Genomic DNA, 20,467 nt, shown 5'->3' with positions numbered 1-20,467 from the left:
TTTATCAAATGCTTTTTCTGCATTTATTGAGGTGTATTACTCCTTTAACCTGTTAATATGGTAATTATATTGATTAATTTTGAAACATTATACCAACCTTGCATTGCTGGAATAAACTCCACTAGGCCATGTATTATCCTTTTAATATCCACTCCTGGGTTCAATTTGATAATATTTGGTTAAGGATTTCTTCTATGTTCAGAAAGATATTGGTCTCTATATTATTTTAATATCTTTATCTGGTTTTGGTACTAAGAAAATCTGGCCTCAGAAAATGTGCTGGGAAGTGTTCCCTCCTCCTCTATTTTCTTTTTTTAATGTTTTAAAAATATGGAACACTTCACGAATTTGAGTGACATCTTTGTGCAGGGGCCATGCTAGTCTTCTGTGTATCGTTCCAATTTTACATTATGTGCTGCTAAAGCGAGCACCCTCCTCCATTTTCTGAAAGAATTAGTGTAGGATTGGCATTACTGATATTCTTTCTCCCTTAAATACATAATAGAATTCACCAACTGGCCTGGAGTCTTCCAAATGGAAAGGTTTTACATTACAAAATCAACAATTTTATGAACAGATATGGAACAATTCAGATTTTCTATTTATTTTTAAGCTAGTTTTGATCATTTGTATGTTCTGAGAAATTTATACATTTCTTATAAGTTCTCAAGTTTATTGGCATAAAGTTGTCCCTAATATTCCTTATTATAATAAGGACTAGGCAGAGGACCAGTGATGATATCCCATCTTTAATTTCTGACATTGGTAAGTTGGGGTCTCTCCTTTTCTTCCTCTATCAGTCTTGCTAGAGTTTAATCAACTTTATCGCTTTGTTCAAAAATCAGCTTCTAAAAAAGCAAAATAAGACTTCCAAACAATACGATAAGCTGCTGCTTAACTTTCTCTCCAGTTCTGCCTGGAGCTTCTCGTTGACCTAAATCGCTCTTAAAGGTAAGCCTTTCTTCCATGATCAGGTTAACATCCCCAGTCTTTGTTTCAGTTTTGAGCCTTAAATGGCTATGGCTGGATGATTCACAGCAGAAATTAATGGCTCCTAAGCTTATTTCTCCTGTTACTCACTGACGGTGGATGCGAAACGCTACTCAAGTAATGAGGCATCATAATGGGACAGCAGGTCACTAGATGCCCAAGTTATCAAGAGACAGGACGCCAGTGTCCACTAACTCTTATCTATCAATGGTCACCATAAATAAAGCACCCCTCAAATAAAATGTGTATATATGTGTGTTCTATCATTTTTTAAATCTTAATTTTTCTACATGCGTCACTGTTCCTATTACTGGTTTCTGCATTTCTTTTTCTGTAAATTGACATATGCATTTGTGTAAACTCTAGATAAGCTCTGCCAATTATCCTCCTACTTCTTACACTTCAGTCAGGCACCAGATGCATATCTATGAATGTCATATGAAGTCTGCATTGCTATGAGAGGCGCCTTAATAAAAATTACAGTAACAAAAGGCAAAAATGAGCAATTATTTAGATCTTAATAAAATCTGAAATTATAAGCTTATCTCAAAAGAACATCAATATAAGGCTTATTGGGTAAGTTATCATTGTCTAACTAAATGAATTCTAAGCAGTTATGCACACCCAGTAAAACGACTCCTATTCTGAAGACAAATGTATCCCCTTTGAGTTACATTATACCCTTGATAATGTCTTTAAGATGTTTGTTCCACATTATACTTTGGATAGGAAATAAGAATTTTAAATATTCTTTTAGAAAAAAGTAAACAGTTGTGAGGCATGAAAATACATATACATACATATATATATATACACACACACACACACATATATGTATATATATATTTAATTTGACGGCAGTAAAAATTCTCTGTACGATCTGCAACCCTTTAAAAGCCAGCTGTATACCTGGACAGCTACCAATGGGAGGGGCATGAGAGGACCCCAAGGACAAACTTCATCCACCTTAACTTTGCAATTTTTTTATAATATAATGAAGTAAAAGTGTGTTCCCCGCTCTCCCTTTCCCCAGCTCTTCCTGGGGCTGCACCGGCTAATCTGATGCTTGCAGACATAGAAGGCATGGTACCCCAAACACTGAGCCATTTGCCTTACTATAGAAAGTGTGTATACATGGATCTATGCAATGTGAATGGATCAATATTTATCTTTAATAAGAATGCTTTAACAGGCTATGACACTTGGATATCTATCAATCCAATTTTCACCTCGGGGAAGAAATAGCGCATTAAGAATTTACTGTGTACTTTCTACCCCTCCAGCTCCCACATCCCACCCCACCCCCTTCCACAACCCTGCAACTTTTTAACATTAGGAGTAAAAGCTCTCAATTGACACACTACACTTCCAGATTTTGTAAAATTTCTAAACATTATGTTCTCAGAAGCAGATCTAAACACAGATCAGCAATCATAAATTAACAACAAATACTATTTATTCATTAATGGTACTAAAACAAGAGTATTAGAGTGGTAGGGTTAAATTTCTTTTAAATGCTCCAGCTATCTGTTCCACATCATCTGATATTTTTTCAAATAACTAGCACTTGATAATGAATTACTGGTAGGCAGGATCTAGAAAGCTATCTGTCTTCCAGGTGCTAATAGGACTGTACAGAAGCAGTCTTGTAGTTCTTCACATTTAGTGCCCTAAAATTAGAAAATAAACGCCCATTTAATTTCATAGGTACAGATAAAATATCTGTATATTTTTGTAAAAACGTTTTACAATTTAAAAAATTAACAATCCAAAACCACATTTCCTCATCAAATTAAAAAGCTTCACTGTGTATAAATCAAATATACTTTAAAAATGTAACTTAAGAAGGAAAAATTGGTTTATGAGACCAATTTTAAATACCACCATCCAGAAGTTTACAAGTTTTAAAATGAGTTAAAAGGAGCTTAAACTTGGTTTAGGATAATAGTTGCGATAATGAAGAAAAAAAAAGATTTCAATAAACTCAAAATTACAAAACAGAAGATAAACTTCCGATTTTTCAAAAGAACAATCATCAGCTACTCTTTTCTGTCTAAGCATACATGCTAGGGCAAATCATAGAAATTTCTCAGGTCTGTTCTCTGGATAGAAAAGAACTCACAGAAAACTGCCCCCAGAATATTACTCCTGTAGAAAACAGTTAAATTGCATAAATATTAAAGGGCAGCCTAACTTTTATGATACAATAATAATGTTGGTATTACAATCACTGTCTACATGTGAGAGGATGTACCAGTGATTTTATAAAAGAATGTGAACCTGGTGTCCTTTACTTAATCCACTGTGTGGTTACATTGAAGTCAGAAATACGTAAATTAGTTTAATTCGCATTAAAACTTTTTCAATGGATAGAATTTTCACTTATTAATGATCTCGCACACACACACATGCACACACACAATGATGGACTGCCCTTTTCTAATGTATGTTCTTATCTTCTGATAGAAATGAATTCTTTCACTTGTTTATGGTCCTGCACATACACACAGTTATGGACTATCCTTTTCTAATGTATGTTCTTATTTTCTGATAGAAATGAATTCTTTCACTTGTTTATGGTCTTGCACACACACACACAATGATGGACTGTCCTTTTCTAATATATGTTCTAAGCCTCTGAGAACTCAGTTTTCAGAGTGTTCCAACCATGGGTAACATTGAAGTTTTAGGATACTTTTCCTCAAAGTTTTATAAAGTGATGCTAAAAGCATTTTTAATTAACAAGACTATTCCTGTTTTCATAAAAGAGTATTTAAAAGTTGAGAACAGAAATCTTAAGTGTCATTAGGATTCTCCTGAGAGCCTGTAGCCCTATAACAAGGGTCAAAAACTCTCTGAGAAACAGACAATGTTCACATGCACAGCTAACTGAACTATATCTAAATAGTTTCAAATGGCTCATAATAAGATGCTACATTGCTTTAAAAATTATGGAAAGAATACTTTGGTAGAGATAAATTAAGCTTTTTCAATTGAGAATTTCGGAAAATGGGAAAGAACTCCTGCAAGGGAGGGCAGGTATATGGAAAGAGCTGAGGTTTCTAAAGTCACCCAAAATTGTCACTTTTAAAAATATGTACAAATAAAAGATATTATTTTGAAGAAATCTAAAAGTTGAAAGCCACTTTTCTTGCATTATGAACTAAATGTAACATATTACTACCTTTTGACATTCAAAGTCATTATACTCTCAATTGGTCTGCCTTTCGGTCCACCTGGTGGGTGGAAAATCTTAGCATCTTTGCCAACAGTCTCTTTTCCCAGTTTAGCCACATAAGGGTCAGCAGAATGTGAAGGGTAAGGGTCAAATGTTCCTGCCTTCATTCCACCAGCCTACAAATAAAAATGAGACAATTTTATGTGGTTTTGTAAAATGCTTCTAAAAAAATTAGATTTTGAAGTTCATACATATTTGTGTATTGTTTATGGAGCTGGTTTTAAATTTTTTAATTTATCTTTATTTTTTAAAGTATAATGGATGCTCTCTTCCCTCCCCCCCCCCCCCCCCACTGACCCCTTCTACCCAGCACTAATCAGGGATCGAACTGCAATGTAGGTAGGCATATGCCCTGACTGGGATCGAACCCACAGCTTTTTGGTGTGTGGGATAACTTTCAACCAACTGAACCACCTAGCCAGGGCGAGAAAAATACTTCTTTAAAAAAGGAATAGCACATAGAAATACAAGGTGAGAAGAAAATGTGATCTACTTTATATTTACTTACAATCTATTAAGTCCACAACAGATAAATATTTGCTTTGACTTTTTAAACTGATTTACCATGACTTTAATCTTTATATTATATATAGTTACCAAGAAAACTCTATAGAAGCACAATAACCTATTTACTTAGGCATCCTTTCTCTTACAGTATCTAAGCCAAATATACATAAACATTTAATTCATTTGAAAGATATGGTTGTAATTTTTCAAATTTCCAGATTGAGGACAGGGATTATTTTGAAGAGCAGCACATAAAACTTCAGAAAAGTAAAATATGTTCAATAAATGTAAAAGCAAATGGGTAAGTTAAAAATAATAAAATATATGGTAAATATACCAATCCAGCAGATGATGCATTTCAAAATAAATTAAATAGATAAGTCTATAGTGTAACTGAGAACATGAAAGGAGTAGCGGAAACTCATACATGTATGGAATACTAAAATGCTTTTTTGTAAACCTCTATGTTAATAAACTTGAAAACTTGAATGAAATAAATGATTTTCAAAGAAAATACGTCAAAATTGACTCAAAAAGAGATAGAAAACCTACAGAAAACAGGCACCATGCAAGAAATTAAGTCCAGAACATTCCCTATGATAATTCTTTCAAGCTTTCAAGGAACAGATCATTTCTGGTGCTATTTAAACTGCTACAGAACATAGAGAAAGAAGGAAATCTCTGATTATTTTAAGATGCTAGCACCTAGTTACACCGAAATGGGACAAGGCATACAAAAAAAGGTACAGAGCAGTCACAAAATTACTGATGCAGCCCTAGCCACTTCGCTCAGTGGTTAGAGCACCAGCCTGCGGCCGACTGCAGGGTCCCGGGTTGGATTCTGACCGAGGGCACATACCTCCACTGCGGCTTGATCTGCTGCCCTGGTCGGGGTGCATGCGGGAGGCAACCAATTGATGTGCGTCTCTCTCACATCAATGTTTCTCTCTCTCTCTGTCTCCCCCCCTTCTATTCTCTCTGAAAAGTAATGGAAAAAACATCCTCAGGTGAGGATTTTCAAAAAAATGAAAATTACTGATGCGAAAACAATTAATAAAATATTAACAAATAAAACACAGTATTACACTTAAAGATTAATACAGCACGGCCAAGTAGGATTCACTCCAAGAAATCTATTGCTATTCACCTAATAACAAGTCAAAGGGAGAAAAGAAAAATGATGGTCTAAATAGATTACACCAAAACAGTCAATATAATTCTACATGCATTCCTGATTTATTCCTATTTTTGGCATCTATAAAAATGAAACAACAGAGGTATCCTCATTAAATTCAAAATTGAGACAAGTGTGGCCATTATCGCTGGCCTAAGCAACTGGACACGAGCATCACATTGAGGTATAAATATTGGAAAGGAGGGAGCAAACTTATTTGCAGATAGTATAATCAGATAACTGAAAATCTAAAAAGAATCAAAAGAATACCCATTAGAAAATAAAAAAGTTTAATGAAGCAGCCAGTTATTTTTAAAATCAAATGTTTTATAAGAACAAATAATATGAGGAGAAATATGATGGGGGAAAACAAACTATTGGCCAGAGTCTTAAAATAAGTGATAATAAATATAAGCTATATACACCTATGTGAAGTAAAATATAACATTATACAAGAGAAATGAAGGTTTTTATAAGTCAATTATTTCTAGATCAGAAGATTCAAACGGTAAATAACCTAATGCATCCCAAAATCTAAAGATTTAATTTTATAGCAAAATATCAAAGGTCTCCCCCCAACCAGAACTTTATAAAATAATTCCAAAGTTACAGAAAATATATGTAGGAGAACAGCCAATATAACTTTTTAAAAGAAAAACAAGAAAAGACTAGACTACCCAATGTTGAAATGCAATAGTAATAGTTAAAAGTAGTTTGGTGCTGGTAGGAATAAACAAATACCAGTCAAATAGAATGGAAGTTCAGGAAAAAATCCTCAGAATATGGGAATTTTGATTTGATGAGTATCATTTCAAAGCAGGAGTGTTAAAAATCATTCTATCAGTAAGACTGGGAACAATTAGCATTTTTTAAAATATCAGTTTTACTAAAATCTAATTCATGCACAGTAAACTGCACCCCTTGAAGTTGACCATTTTATGAGTTTTGACAGATATATGCACCCTCAAGCACAATCAAGATACACAACATACCCTACCCCCAAAGCTTTCTTCCGCCGTAAAAACTGGACTTTGAAAAATATAAAAGCTGGATTCTTACCTCACTCTTTTCATCAAAATACCAGTGTGGGCAAAAGTAGGTTTACAGTTGTGAGTACGAAAAACACAGAGTTTATTCTTGTATTGTTTTTAATTATTGTATTATTTTCCATACAAACAACTGTAAACCTACGTTTGCCCATCCTTGTTATATTTCAGATGAAGAAAATTTTAATATACTTTTAATGATTTTTAGAAAGCGAGGAAGGGAGAGGGAGACAGAGAAACATCGATGTGAAGAAAAAAAAATTGACTGGTTGGTTACCTTTCGTACACAACCCAACTGGGGATTCAACCTGGCGACATTTTGGTGCACAGGATACCACTCAACCAACTGAGCCACACTGGCCAGGGCTCAGATGAAAATTTAAATGCAAAAGAATAAGACTAATAGAAGAAATCAAAAATGTATATTTTTCTAATATTGGTGGTAAGGTTATGATGTCATAAAACTCAGCACAAAGGACTCACAAATTTGACTACATCAAATTACTAAATTTCTGAAGAGCACAAAATACCATAGTCAAAGTAAAACATTCAACAATCTAGAACAGTTCTTTTTAAGACAGATAAAAACAGAACAATATCCTTAATGTACAAAAAGATCTTACAAATCAGTATAAAAAAATACAAATATCCCAACAGAAAATCTGCAGGAAAAATAAACAGGCAATTCACAGAAGAAAAAAGCATAAACTAAGAAGCATTTTCATTTTTATTCAGACTTGTAAACTTCAGCAAAGTGAGATAGTTCATTCTAATCATTTCAAAAACTAAAAGATGCTGACTTTTATGATTTTGAGAAACCTATAGCTAAGATCTAGAGAGGCACTTAGAAAAAGCTATTGTAAATTCAAATATATTTGAACTGATTATTACTTCACGTAAGAGCTTCCTTATTCCCATACGCTAGCCATACTTTGCGACTTTTCATAATTTTATAAAAACTGGTTTCATGATTCTTGTCGTGAATACAAACAAAAGTGTATTACTTACATGGGTAATAAAATAATTTGACAGCAAGAGGCACCATTTCTTTAAAATGCTTAATATTACCTGGTCAGTGTGGCTCAGTGGTTGAGCATCGACCTATGATCGAGAAGATAATAGCTCAATTCCCAGGCAGGGCACATGGCTGATCAACGACTCTCTCATCATTGATGTTTCTACCTCTCTCTCCCTCTCCCTTCCTCTCTCTGAAATCAATAAAGATTTTTTTTTAAATGCTTAATATCTTTTCATTCTAAAATTTTTCACTTACCTTTTTACCAGGAGAAGGGGGCTTAAAAGGGCCTGAAATTACTTCTTTCTTCTCTGTTTTCCTAATCGGTGGTAAAGGTTTCTCAGTAAAATAAGGATTGGCATCAAAATATTCTCTTGGGTAAAGACTTAACTTGAAAGGAGTCCCTTTGACTAAACGATGGTGTTGTTCATTCTCCTTCTGTAAATTAAAGAGTTTGAAATTTTATAGCATAAGTTACTTGATAATGGTGTACAGTCTAATGTTTTAAATTTTAATATAAGTTCATAGATTTTTAAATATTAAATGCTAGGTTCACATTTTTCAAGACATTCCTTTGTTATGTTTTTTATTTGTTTTTAAATGTTTTTATTGATTTTTTAGGGAGAGGAAAAGAGAGAGAGAAACATCGATGGGAGAGGGAAACACTGATCTGCTGCCTCCTGCATGTCCCTCACCAGGGATCAAGCCTGAAACCCAGGCCTGTGTCCAGACCAGGAATCGAACTGGTAACCTCTTGGTTCCTGGGTCAACATTAAACTGCTGAGCCTCACTGGCTGGCCGGGCTGTTATGGTTTTATGACACAAAAGATATACTTATTTATGAATAACAACAACTATGATTGTTCATTTGGGATATAAATTTATTTGAAGTACAGAGATCTATTTATCACCCAAGCAAATCTATATTAACTATCTGGGTGAAATGATATAGTAAAAAAAAAAAAAAAACTGGTCTTTAGTTCAAACCTTAACTCCTTCCTGCTTTTTAGCATTTCTGAAGGACTCTGGGGCACTTTTAGTGCCTCATTTTCTTCAACTGTAAATGAGGATAATATTCCCCATCCACCCACCCACCCAGCACACTGTTGTAAAGATTAAATCAGATTCTGTGTATAAAGTACCTAGCATATGGTAGGCTCTTAATAAATGTTAGTTTTTACTTCTGAAAATGAGGAATACTTTATAACATTTTTATATTACAGTATTTTTTGCTACCTAGCACTCAAGCAAAACAGAGGTCATTTTTTTCCCTCCTTATACTGCAATCTTCTCTATGGGGCAATGCTAACTATGAAAATTGCTGTTAAGTCCTAGCCAGTTTTGCTCAGGGGTTAGAGCGTCAGCCCACAGACAGAAGGGTCCTGGGTTCGACTCCGGACAAGGGCACATACTTCAGTTGCAGGCTTGATCCCCAGCCCCAGTCAGGGTGCGTGCTGGAGGCAACCAATCGATGTTTCTCTCTCTTTCTCTCTCTCTCCTTTCCACTCTTTCTGAAAAGCAATGGAAAAAACATCCTTGGGTGAGGATTGGGGAAAAAAAAAAAAAAAGAAAGAAAATTGCTGTTAATAAAGTAATTTTCACATTATAAAATATACATTCAAAAACAACTGTAAAGTGAATATTAATATATTTTTTCAGTTTTTTCAAATATGAAATTGTATTTCATTATTCAACAGAAAACTGGAAATGCCTGGTAACTAAAATCTAAAATAGTTAATCCAATGAGGACGCACTTTCATTCTTAAGAACCCTGCTTAACACTCAGAATTTTTCACTCTGGATTTTCCTCTTCCTTTAGCTTGCCCTCTTCCTCCCTCCAGCCTACACAAATTTCACCCCTTCTTGGTGGGCTCCTCTCTCCTTTCCCACACCACAATGGTACTGATAATTTAACCATTCCATTTATTCTTTCGGGCAATGTTTATCAAATTTTCATTTTCATGAACCACTTTATAATTTAAATTACAAATTACCAAGCTCTTTCCTCAGAGATATCTGATCCTGTTGGTCTACTGTATGGCCAATTAATCTGCAGTTTTAACAGTCACCTAGTGATTTTGAAGCAGGTTATAATAAGACAATGCTTTAAGAATCTGAATATTATATTTGTCTTACCAACCCCTGCTCCGGAGTATTTAGTTGAGTACTGATCATTACATATTTGTGAAGAAACTGCTCAAAGTCAAGAAAAGAACATAAAAAGATCAGAGGAAACTCTTCAGCTCTCACATAGAGCTGGGATGGATAATGTTCCATCAGCTGTGCTGGAAACCAGGATTCCCAGTGCACTGGGGAAAGTGCACAAAAAGGTCTTGCCTTGGGAGTGAGGAACAACGAGCCCTAGATTGAGCACTGCTTCCATCCCACCAAACAAAACTTAAAAGAAGACCTGGAAAAAAAATCAAACTCTGTACAAGTAATTTAACTGCATCCCAGAAAAAGCCCAAGAATATTTATAAGAATACAAAAACATATAGCACTCAACAAGGTAAAATTGGCAATGCCTGACATCCAGTTAAAAATTATCAGTAATGCAAAGAAGAAAATATGACCCATACTAAGAAAAAAAAAATCAATCATTCAAAATCAGTCAAGAACTGACATAGATATTATGTCAGTTGCAGAGAAGGACATTAAAACTATAATTATAACTGCATTCCATACACTCATAAAGCTGAGACAAATAAGATATGAAAAAATACTCAAACTGAACTTCTAGAGAGTAAAACCGCAATATGTAAAATTTAAAATATACAGGATGGCATTAACAGCATATTGGACTTTGCAGAATAGATTAGTGACCTTGAAGACACAGCAATAGGAACTATTCAAAATGAAATACAGAAAAGAGAAAAATACAGTTTAAAAAAAAAAAAAAGTGAGCCTAACAAATAGTAAAGTGTAGGAATTTCAAGAGACCTAATACACATGTAATCGGAGTCCCTGAGGAGAGGAGAGAGAGGGAGAGACAGAAAAAAAAGATCTGCATAAATAATAGCTGAAAATATTCCAAATTTAATGAAAACTATATACCCACAGATCCAAAAAGCTCAATAAACCCCAAGCACAAGAAGCATGAGAAAACACCAAGGCACATCATAATCAAATTCCTCCAATGAGACATAAAGGAAATCTTAAACATTGCCAGAGGGAATAAAGACCATACATACAGAAAAACAAAAATAAGCATGACAGCAGATACTTTTTCAGAAACAATTCAAGCAAGAAGACAGTGGAGTAATCTCTAAAATTCTAAAAGAAAAAGCAACGGTTACATTTTTTAAATTATTTTCAAAATAAATTTTAGGAAAGCCAGGGAATATAAGATTTTTCACTTATAAATAATAAATTCTGAAAGTAAGAACAAAAGAGCTGTACTGTAAGAAGGGAAAAGTATCTTATACCCATAAAGTTTAGGATGGAAGGCTAATGACTGAGCCATTGGTAAAACTGCCTTGTATGTGTTTCTATATTATGTATTATTATTATTCCTGCAGATGAAAAGTAGTTTATATGTAATTTTATATATGCTGAATAACCCATACATAGGAACAGAGATGCTTAATTTCAAGTAACCAAGGTTTCTGCCCAATTTAATAGAAAACTTTCCCTGGATTTGTACATGTCCATTTGCCAAACTGACTACTGTCCTTCTATCTCCCAGCCCCAATGCCACTTAGAATCACCACAGCAAAATTATTGAAAACTGCATGCCTATTAATACAGAAACAAAAACACTAAACAACTGCCATTTAATTTCTGTTGTTAATGTCCAAACAAACTTGACTTTTTATTACTACCAGTTCTCTTTAATTATGTAGATATTGTTAAATTATGTTTATACTGCTCCAAAATGTATAAGGGTTCCTCTATTCACTCACATGTAGGCATTCTCCACATAAGTAAATGTTTCTTTAAAAATCAAATATTGTATAAAGTGAGTGTAAAAGACATATGCCAGCACATTCCAGTTTTTATTTCTGCCATTTAATGAAGTAAGCAGTTTTCTCCATCCTTTCACTTTCTCCCTGTAGGTACGCATCCATTCTCTACTTCTACTTTATCACTTTTCTCCAAAGTACTCCCACTACTTCATTAGGCACAAGATATCAGGGTGTGGCGGGAACATGGCGAAGGGTTAGGATATGGCTCTTCTACTCAAAATAGAATGTAGTTGATCAGGCCAAGTTAACAGAAGTCTCACAGCTAGTTTAGAAAGATGGAAGACAGATGTAGTCAACTAGAGCAGCCGATAAAAGCTAATCCTGGGGAGAAATGAGAGGATCTATGGCAAGATGTGGAAATCTAATATCAAAAATATAAAACTATCACAATTCATAAACATCAGCCTGCCACTGCTCTACTAATACAAATATGTAAAACAAAACAAACCATCATTAGATCACAAGTGAATTCTCTAAGTAAACTAAATGAGAAAGACTGAAAAGAGTTAAAATAGATTCTTTTACCTTATAATTTAGTTTTGGTGCATCGTAGAAATCAGCAGAGTGTGAAAACTGTTTACCTATCGTAACATTTGCATAGCTAAGGAAAGAAAATAAGTAATGATGACTTCAGGGTTCAGAAATTTTAAATTTTTTTAAGTTCAAAACAAGTGATATAAAAGTATTAAATATATCTTACCCATATCCAGTTCCTTTCTTTCCTGGGCTTGTGTATAAATTCTTCCCAGGTGGCACATATTTTTCTCTGGGTTTTGACTGTGCACTGAAGAATGGGACTGGACCACCTATTGTTCCATAGTAGCTTCCTACTCCACATCTTACAGTTAAAAAAAAAAACCAGAAGCAGGTGAAAATGGCCAATTTTGTTACATATATATCTTTCCATAATTTATTTTAAAATGATTGAAAAAGGAGCAAAATATATGCAGTGGAATTGACTTACCTTTGGTAAGGAAAAACAACCCATTTTTGTTAGTTTTTAATGCAATTTTCCCCATTTTTCAAAGACAAATTTTGAGACGAGTTTTTAAGTTTTTATGCTTACTTTAAATGTTCACATAAACAAAATTCATAATCTCTAGGAAGTTAAATAGTTTCCACTAATTCTGTTAACTCTAACAATATATAGACTTTTTGTGTCTTTTAGATGAATTTAGATACTTTATGGCAAATCAGCTAATAAGTGGCTAATTACTCATGACCATCCACTGACTAGAAACTACACTTTCAAAACATACAAGTAATGTTTCCACTGCTGATGGTAAAATGAATCTCATGGAATTTTGCTGATTTTCTTCTTTTGGGTTTGTACGGATTATTTTATTATGGAAAAAAATTAACCAAATTTAAAATGTTTTAATGTTAAATTTTCTGGATCCACAGTATGTATGTAATCATTAAACCATTTACCACCCAGTACTTTAACAAATATTATCTTTAAAATTCTCACAATAAAAAGGACAACTAATGTTAGTCACAGTCATAGTCTCTAATTTCCAAGTTATCAATAAAGTAAATATATTTTAATAATCAGAAAATGGTCTCTAAGAGAAATGAAACCTTATCATCATCAAAACCTGGCACTGTATATACATTTGAATTAAACATTTTAAAAACTAGAAAGACATCAACACTGATTACTTACTATCTCTGGCCTACAAATAAAGGTTCCATTAGGAGAAGATATTCATAAACAGCAATTAATGAAATGAATATGTCATAAAATATAATAAGGAGATAAAGCAATGTTGTTGCAGTAAGTGGTAAATTATGCACAGGCATAATTTAAGTAGAATGTGATTTAATGCAAGCAATAAATATCTGTACAGTTAAAATTTATTAAATGCCTATGGTTCCATAATTTGGTGGTGCGTAAGAACCAGTATGAAGGCTTATTTCTACCAATAGTCTCTCTTTTGGGAAACACTTTCTGTATCCTACTAAGTTACAGAATTTTTTTCACATAGTTGTGAGATTTAAAAAGAAAGTAAAATCAGTCTAACTACAAAACTGTTATCATTTCTTGACTGATGAATAAATATAAGCACATTATAACAACGCTTTTCAACCAGTGTGCTGCAAGAATGTTTAAAAAAAACATGCAGTATCTGACTATTTAGTCAGGGCACTAACCTCTTTTTCCTTAGACTGTCAAATAAAACAATGACAACGGCCAACACAATGGCTGCCCAGTGTGAATGAATCAAAATCATACCTTTTGTTCATCAGACTGGCAAAAAATGTAGTATTTTTTGGTGTGTCACAGAATTTCAGTAATTATTTTATGTGTGCCATGAGATGAAAAAGGTTGAAAATCGCTGTTAAAACCTAATGCATCAAGGCAGCAATGCCCAGTTATTACAAGAGGTTAGAGTTCATGGGGGGAGCACTTAAAAATAGGAAAAAGTTATTTAAAGGGTAAAATACCCATATTACACATAAAAGAAAATAAGTAGAAACTCAAAAAAATGCAGTATCTAAGGAGAGAAAAAAAAGTAATAATAATAAATAATTCAAAGCTACCCAAAGTGTGAAACGGTGGGAAAAGATTAAACTATAATAACAGAAAAGAAGAAATTCCTCACTCTTAATAAAAGCTTAGTAAATTTCACTTAGAATATTGAAGCTTTACTATTCTCAAGAAAATACCACAAATAAGCACAAAAATAGCCTTCAACCAATACTTGTCTACCATAAATTATAAATTGAGAGAGTAACATTATTGAGTGTAAATTAACATGTCATAAAACTCAGCTATATAATATGATATAACATAGGCCATATGATTTTATTTGTCTAATGATTTAAAGTTAAGAAAAAAACTTTGGGGGGTGGAGATGGGGGAGTGATGTGTCATAAACATTAGCACTGCAATGAAGGATGAAGCATGATTTCTGTTAAAAAACATACACAAAGAATCTTCACATTGACAATTGTCAAAACTAAACTATTATTAAACCCCATGCATGTATCTTCACAATGATTTTTAAATAACCTATTTTTGATCAATTATCTTTTTTATCAAAAAAGAAGTCTTCTCCTAATTTCACTTTTTAATTAATACTCTGTAAAAGTTTTTTTTAAGCAGAAAAAATAGTCAGGGCACAGATATGATGACGCACAGTGATTTTTTTTCCCTATCCTGACTACTGCCAGGTTTTTGATCAAATTTACTTTCATTATTTAGTTGGCCTTTATTAAATAAACTAATAGAGAACAGTGACATAGATAATTCCAAATTTAAAGTGATAAAGAGGATCAATTTAATCAAAATTACCTGTCGACCTAAATCTTCCAATAGAACTGTCCCCAGTTAAGACAAAATAACCAAAAGATCATACTTTAAAAAATGAATCATCTATAAGTCAGTTCTGTAGAAAAACGAACACTTAATTTGGGCTAGAGGAAAGCTGCAGATGTATTTAAGACTCTTCCCCAAACACTTACGGTTTTCTATCGCCACTACTAGGGAGGAAGGCTTTGCCTACATTTTTTTTGGCTTCTTCCATCAAATACCGTCTCCTCACTTGATTCATATTTACATAGCCTTCACCTTCAAAAATCCTTACAAAGTGGGGATCGAAGTAACCTGCCTGGACACTTGACATTTCTTTGGATCCCCCAGGTAGCATCTGTTTATTTTTGCTTGCAGCTTCATTAAAGGGTCCTTTAAAAATAAATTAGGAATATCAGAATTTTGAGCTCACTAGTAATTAAAGAACATAAAAAATAACTTAGAATAAGTTTCAAAATGTGATATAGGCCAATTAGTTTTGAGACCTAAACTTGTTTCAAAGTGTGCACTAAAAGCTCTATATGAAAGACTATGTTGACAATAAGAACTAAAAGGGTTACATTAAAATATTTTAATAATTAGATTAAGGTTCTGGTTACAGACTCTGAATTTCAGAGCTGGAAGAAACCTTAGAGGCCATCAAATTCAATGCTTCCCCACCTTCATACTGGGAAATACTGTTTGTGTGAGATGTGAGAGAGAGAGTAGGTTGAAGGGGAGGGTGCTCCACACTCAGGCTGAAGCAATTTCCCTCCTGGGTATATACTCAAGACACATAAGTGCCTTTATCCACTATAAGACAGGAACAAGAATGTCCATAGCAACTTCATTCATAATAATTGTAAACAAGAAACAGTTCAAATGTTGATCATCAGGAAAGCAGAGAAATAAATTGTGGTATATTTATACAATGAAATGCTAGCAGCCTTGTAATTTTTTACAGACTCTTTTTATGAATATCTAGAACTTTTATAATTTGAATTAATTTGGGAGGCCCTTTTGTCATGTAAGAACTTTCTGAAGTGCAAACAATCCTTAAATCTACTGGTTATTTAAATATTATTTGGCCCAGCCAGCAAGGCTCAGAGGTTGAGCATTGACCTATGAACCAGAAGGTCACAGTTCGATTCCGGGTCATGGGGCAGGGCACATGCCCAGGTCTGGGCTCGATTCTCAGTAGGGGGTGTGCAGGATACAACAGATCAATGACTCTCATCATTGATGTTTCTATCTCTCTCTCCCTCTCCATTCCTCTCTCTGAAATCAATTAAAAGAAAAACCATATTAAATGTGAATTTGTATCATTATTTTAACTTAAATTTTTGAAAAGTAACATATTCACATGGTTCCAAATGCAACAGTATAAATAATTTTATAATAAATCTTCCTCTCACACTTGGTCACTCAGTTCCTCTCCCACAGGCAATCATGATATTAAATTTGTTTCCCAAAGAATGTTTAGGCATGTTCCAATAAGTATTTTCACATATATTCCTCTCAATTTTTAATGCTCAGCGTACTACATACACTATTCTGCACCTTAATTTTTTATTTAGTAATGTATCTTGGAGGTGTTTCATATGAGTATATTTTTTTTATTGTTATATAGAGGTCACTGAATAACCAAAAATTTAACTGAGACATTTATAAAGATTATTTACTTTAGCTTTTATTTATAACTCTTCTAAAAACCCCTCAGCTATTCACTTAGCATTTCATTTTTCAAGAAGGGACAGCAAAAGTCCTTTTCAGGTGCAAATATAAATGCTATCTGCATAGTAGAGTGTCCCATTTAAGAAAAAAAAAAAGCTAAAAACAAAATATTCTGGGAGAAAACTGCCCTTTACCCTTGGAAAGAAGTAAAATTACCTATGAGGAGTTATATAAAGGTAGGGTAGAGCAATGAAATGAGCTTCCTGCTCTTACAAAATGAAATTCTCTTAACTCTATTGAAATTTCACAAGTTTATTCAACTTTAGAACTAATACTTTAAAATATGGACCATTAAAAATATCATGTAGGCCCTGGCTGAGTAGCTAAAATGGTTAGAGCATCATCCCGATATGTCACGGTTGTGGGTTTCGTCCCAGTTCAGGACACATACTGGAATCAACCAATGATGCAGAAATAAGTGGAAAAACAAATTGATGTTTCTTTCTCTCCTCTCTCTCTCAAATAAATAAATTTTTAACAAAATTTAACTTAAATATTAAATCCAAATTTTCATAGAGAAATTGTCCACTATTAGGCTGTGAAAGAAAACCAAATATACTTACTGTTATACTGTGACACATATTTATCGCCAACAGTTACATATTCCATTTCACTGAAGAGGCCAATCCTCTCCATATCAGATTTCCCTCCTTCTGCAGGCATGCTTGCTCCCTGCTGGACCTGTTCTCTATAAGGGTAACTTCAAAAGGTTCCTTTGGCTCCTTCTATGACAGCTCAGTGCTACCCTAGGATGAAAAATACAGGAGGCAACATTCAGGAAAACAGTGATTACTCCATTTCAGTCTAAATTACTTTCAGTCCGAAAATTAACGTTCTCTGTGAAATAATAATCCCAAACCATGTGGGGAAGGAACCTACTTTGTGGGGCTGAGGAAGAATATGGGATTCAAAATTATGGCCATGAACCCTCCCCTTTGCCTTTCCAGGTGAAATACCCACTAATCACAACGCGAATCACGCACACTTTGCAATTATGCAGGCGGCTTCCATTTAGATCGAATGGTTTCAGCACATTGCATGGTCCCTCCTACTGAAAGTTACAGCTCAGCTTTTCAGAGGGCAGGCACCACACACACAGGCATTACCCTGAAGTTCTTGAGCTTTTTTTCAAGTTTCAGGGGGCAGCGAGGACAATGTCTAGGCAAGATACAAACAAAACCAAAACAAAAAACAACAAAACAGAAATCCGCAATGAACTCAAAAAGTATTTGTTAAGGGGTAGAACGCAATTGTGATTTTCAAGTATCACATGAAACATGCAACTATTTCCTCAGATACTATTTTTATAACTAGGCCTGTTCTAAAAAAAGAGAGAGAGAGAGAGAGAACCGAAGGGCCAAGAAAACTTGCCTCCATCTCCTCCTAATATTTTGAAAGCACCAAGCTGATCTAGGCACGGGGCATACGGGAGCGAGTGGTTGAAACCCTGGCGGACGCCTTGAATTTAGAGCAAGTTGTTTCTCCCGCGCGTGAAGCAAGTGAAGGCCCTGGTGCAAGCAGCTAACGCTGAGCAGTCACGGCCCCTTCCCCCCTCCTACCTCTTCCTCGGGTCAGGTCCGCTTGCAAACTCGACGGCAGTCAGGGGGGGCGCACTACTTCGATTTTCGTGCGATTTCAAAGCTCCCTCCCGCCGCCCGGCCACAGAAGCTTTTCCAGGGGCCGCCGTCGCCCCCACCTGTCACCCCGCTGCCTGGCACCTGAGCGCCACACGTCTTTAAGTTCGCGGGTCCGCCCCTCCGAAGCCCCAGGACCCAGGCACCCGCTGCTTCACTTCGGGCAGGTTACTTCTCTGTGTCCAAGCCCCTCGCGCCCCCGACTGCCCCTGACCCTGCGTATGATTTAGGGCATCACTTCCTTAGCTCCCTCCATCGTAGCCGCGTGTACTTCTCCCTCCAGGCCCTCCGCATGGCTACCCAACGGGTTATCATTTTGCAACCGCTGCGCAGGGATCCCTTAACTGCACGTGTGCACCCCCCGCCCCGCCCCCTCCCACCACCCACTCGGTTGTCGGCTCTACAGGGGCTGGAACCCTGGCGCGAGTTTGGTTCTTAGCGCCCTATTCCCAGCACCTGGCGCAGCAGGGCGAGGGGACACAGGGTTCTCGCCCTGGGTTCTTCCACTCCACGCTTCTGGAGCCACATTTACAGGATCATTCCTTCCTTTACTTAGCAGGTTCTCCGCAAACCCTCCTCAGGGTAAAGCTCGCTGGTCAAAGAAAACTGAGATTTTTTAAAAGGCAGAGATGCTGCCCCCAGAGAGCTTACACTGTGGTAGGTACGAGCTAAGCTAACGCACGTGGAACGAGGCAAGTTCCCTTCGAGAGGCCTGGAGACAGTGCGGGGTGGGGTGCAGAGGGGCGCACCGCCTCTGGCTGACGTGCGAAGAAAACGATTTCCCACCTGGGAAACGGAGGCTCGGAGCAGGGGGGGATCTAAAGAGCAACACCCGGCGGCCCCGACGACCAAGTCACCTGTCAGAAGGGCACTCAGTGCGACCACCGAGACCACGTCGTCTCAGCTGCCGTCGGGTTAAGTCAGCCGCAGGAGCGACGAGGAGGGCGAGCCAGCGTCGCGCATGCGTTCCCACGCGGGACCTCGCCGGGCGGGAGCCGCACGCCGGGCGCCCAGCCGGGTTTAGCCAGACGCGTTGCCTGGGGAACGGGAGGATCCATTCCAAGGACGCCACGGGAGGACACGGGGAGACCTCGAATCCGCAGCGAGGGACACGCGGAAAGACTTAGGAGTGGGTTGGGATGCGCGTGACACAACAAATAAAATTTAACTTTAAGCTTTAATAAAGTTTGTTGTAAAGTTAGGTACAGTTATACCCCTGCTCCCCGCCCCCCTACTCTCTGCCGGGAGCTGTGAAGTGGTACGGCCCATGCCGCAGCTGCGGAGCATGCTGGGAGTTGTAGTCGGCCTTCCCAGGCCCCGCCCCTCGGCGACGCGGTCCGGGCCCAGCCTGGGGAGCTCGCGGGCGGAAGGCGGCGGCCGGGTCCTCGCCACGTCGCAGCCATGGTGAGTACGTCTGCGGTCACCGACCCCGGCGTTTCCCCTGGGGCCTTGGCGGCCGCCGCGACTGCGGCTCCGCAGCTCTGGGAAGGAGCTGGTCGTCCGGGACCCACGATGGCAGCTGCCAGCTCCGAGGCGGGGCCGCCCTGCCCTGCGCCTCCTGGCGGGGACCGCAGGGACGTGGCCCCGCTCACCCGCCTTTGGACACGCGCTCCCCGCGCCTCTTCCTTACGAATGCCTTTTGAGGACGAGGGGTTATTCGGCGTTTTTGAAGGTTTTGAAGGAGCGTCCCTGGGAAGGCTGAATACCTTTCTGCAGATAGCCTTCTCCCTTAGTTCCAGGGATGTCACGCTTCCGGTTTCCCTGCCGTGGACGTGCTCGGCCGGGTCCTCCAGGTCCCCGTCCTGCCTGTGATGGTGTCGACACTTCCTTACACCCTATGCCTTCTCCCAAACGTTTGTTTTCAGCTGA

The 20,467-nt window shown here is 36.9% G+C and overlaps 1 protein-coding gene and 1 non-coding gene across 3 annotated transcripts; both read right to left on the bottom strand.

Annotated features, from left to right (window-relative positions):
• Positions 1-324: 324 nt before the first annotated feature.
• LOC148093629 (U6 spliceosomal RNA) lies at positions 325-431 on the bottom strand. Its single transcript, XR_015714179.1, has one exon. It is a non-coding gene; the product is annotated as a U6 spliceosomal RNA (small nuclear RNA).
• A 2,001-nt stretch (positions 432-2,432) lies between these two features.
• Positions 2,433-17,627, bottom strand: CFAP96 (cilia and flagella associated protein 96). 2 transcript variants are annotated; one of them, XM_016211330.2, is made up of 7 exons: positions 17,528-17,627; positions 15,404-15,623; positions 12,636-12,773; positions 12,461-12,536; positions 8,229-8,408; positions 4,175-4,344; positions 2,433-2,660 (listed from the first exon to the last, which is right to left on the bottom strand). In XM_016211330.2, exons 1-7 carry the CDS (start codon positions 17,625-17,627, stop codon positions 2,612-2,614), a joined length of 933 nt encoding a protein of 310 aa, XP_016066816.1. In that variant the 3' UTR covers positions 2,433-2,611. The 2 variants fall into 2 exon arrangements, with proteins under 2 accessions (XP_016066816.1, XP_087669728.1); XM_087813602.1 differs by lacking the exons at positions 12,461-12,536; positions 15,404-15,623; positions 17,528-17,627 and having other exon boundaries at positions 12,636-12,844.
• Between the last annotated feature and the right edge of the window lie 2,840 nt (positions 17,628-20,467).

This window comes from Miniopterus natalensis, chromosome 2 (genome assembly GCF_054644295.1).
Source record: "Miniopterus natalensis isolate mMinNat1 chromosome 2, mMinNat1.hap1, whole genome shotgun sequence".
Classification (NCBI taxonomy): domain Eukaryota; kingdom Metazoa; phylum Chordata; class Mammalia; order Chiroptera; family Miniopteridae; genus Miniopterus; species Miniopterus natalensis.
The sequence above is the reverse complement of the archived record's forward strand: the minus strand, read 5'-3'. Positions and strand labels throughout refer to the sequence as shown.

Coding starts and splice junctions, on each gene's coding strand:
- CFAP96 (XM_016211330.2), bottom strand. CDS start 17,627: ATGCCTGCAGAAGGAGGGAAATCTGATATGGAGAGGATTGGCCTCTTC. Junction 15,624..17,527: donor ATATGTGTCACAGTATAACA/GTAAGTATATTT, acceptor TTATTTTTAAAG/GACCCTTTAATGAAGCTGCA. Junction 8,409..12,460: donor CACCAAAACTAAATTATAAG/GTAAAAGAATCT, acceptor TTTAATTTACAG/AAGGAGAATGAACAACACCA.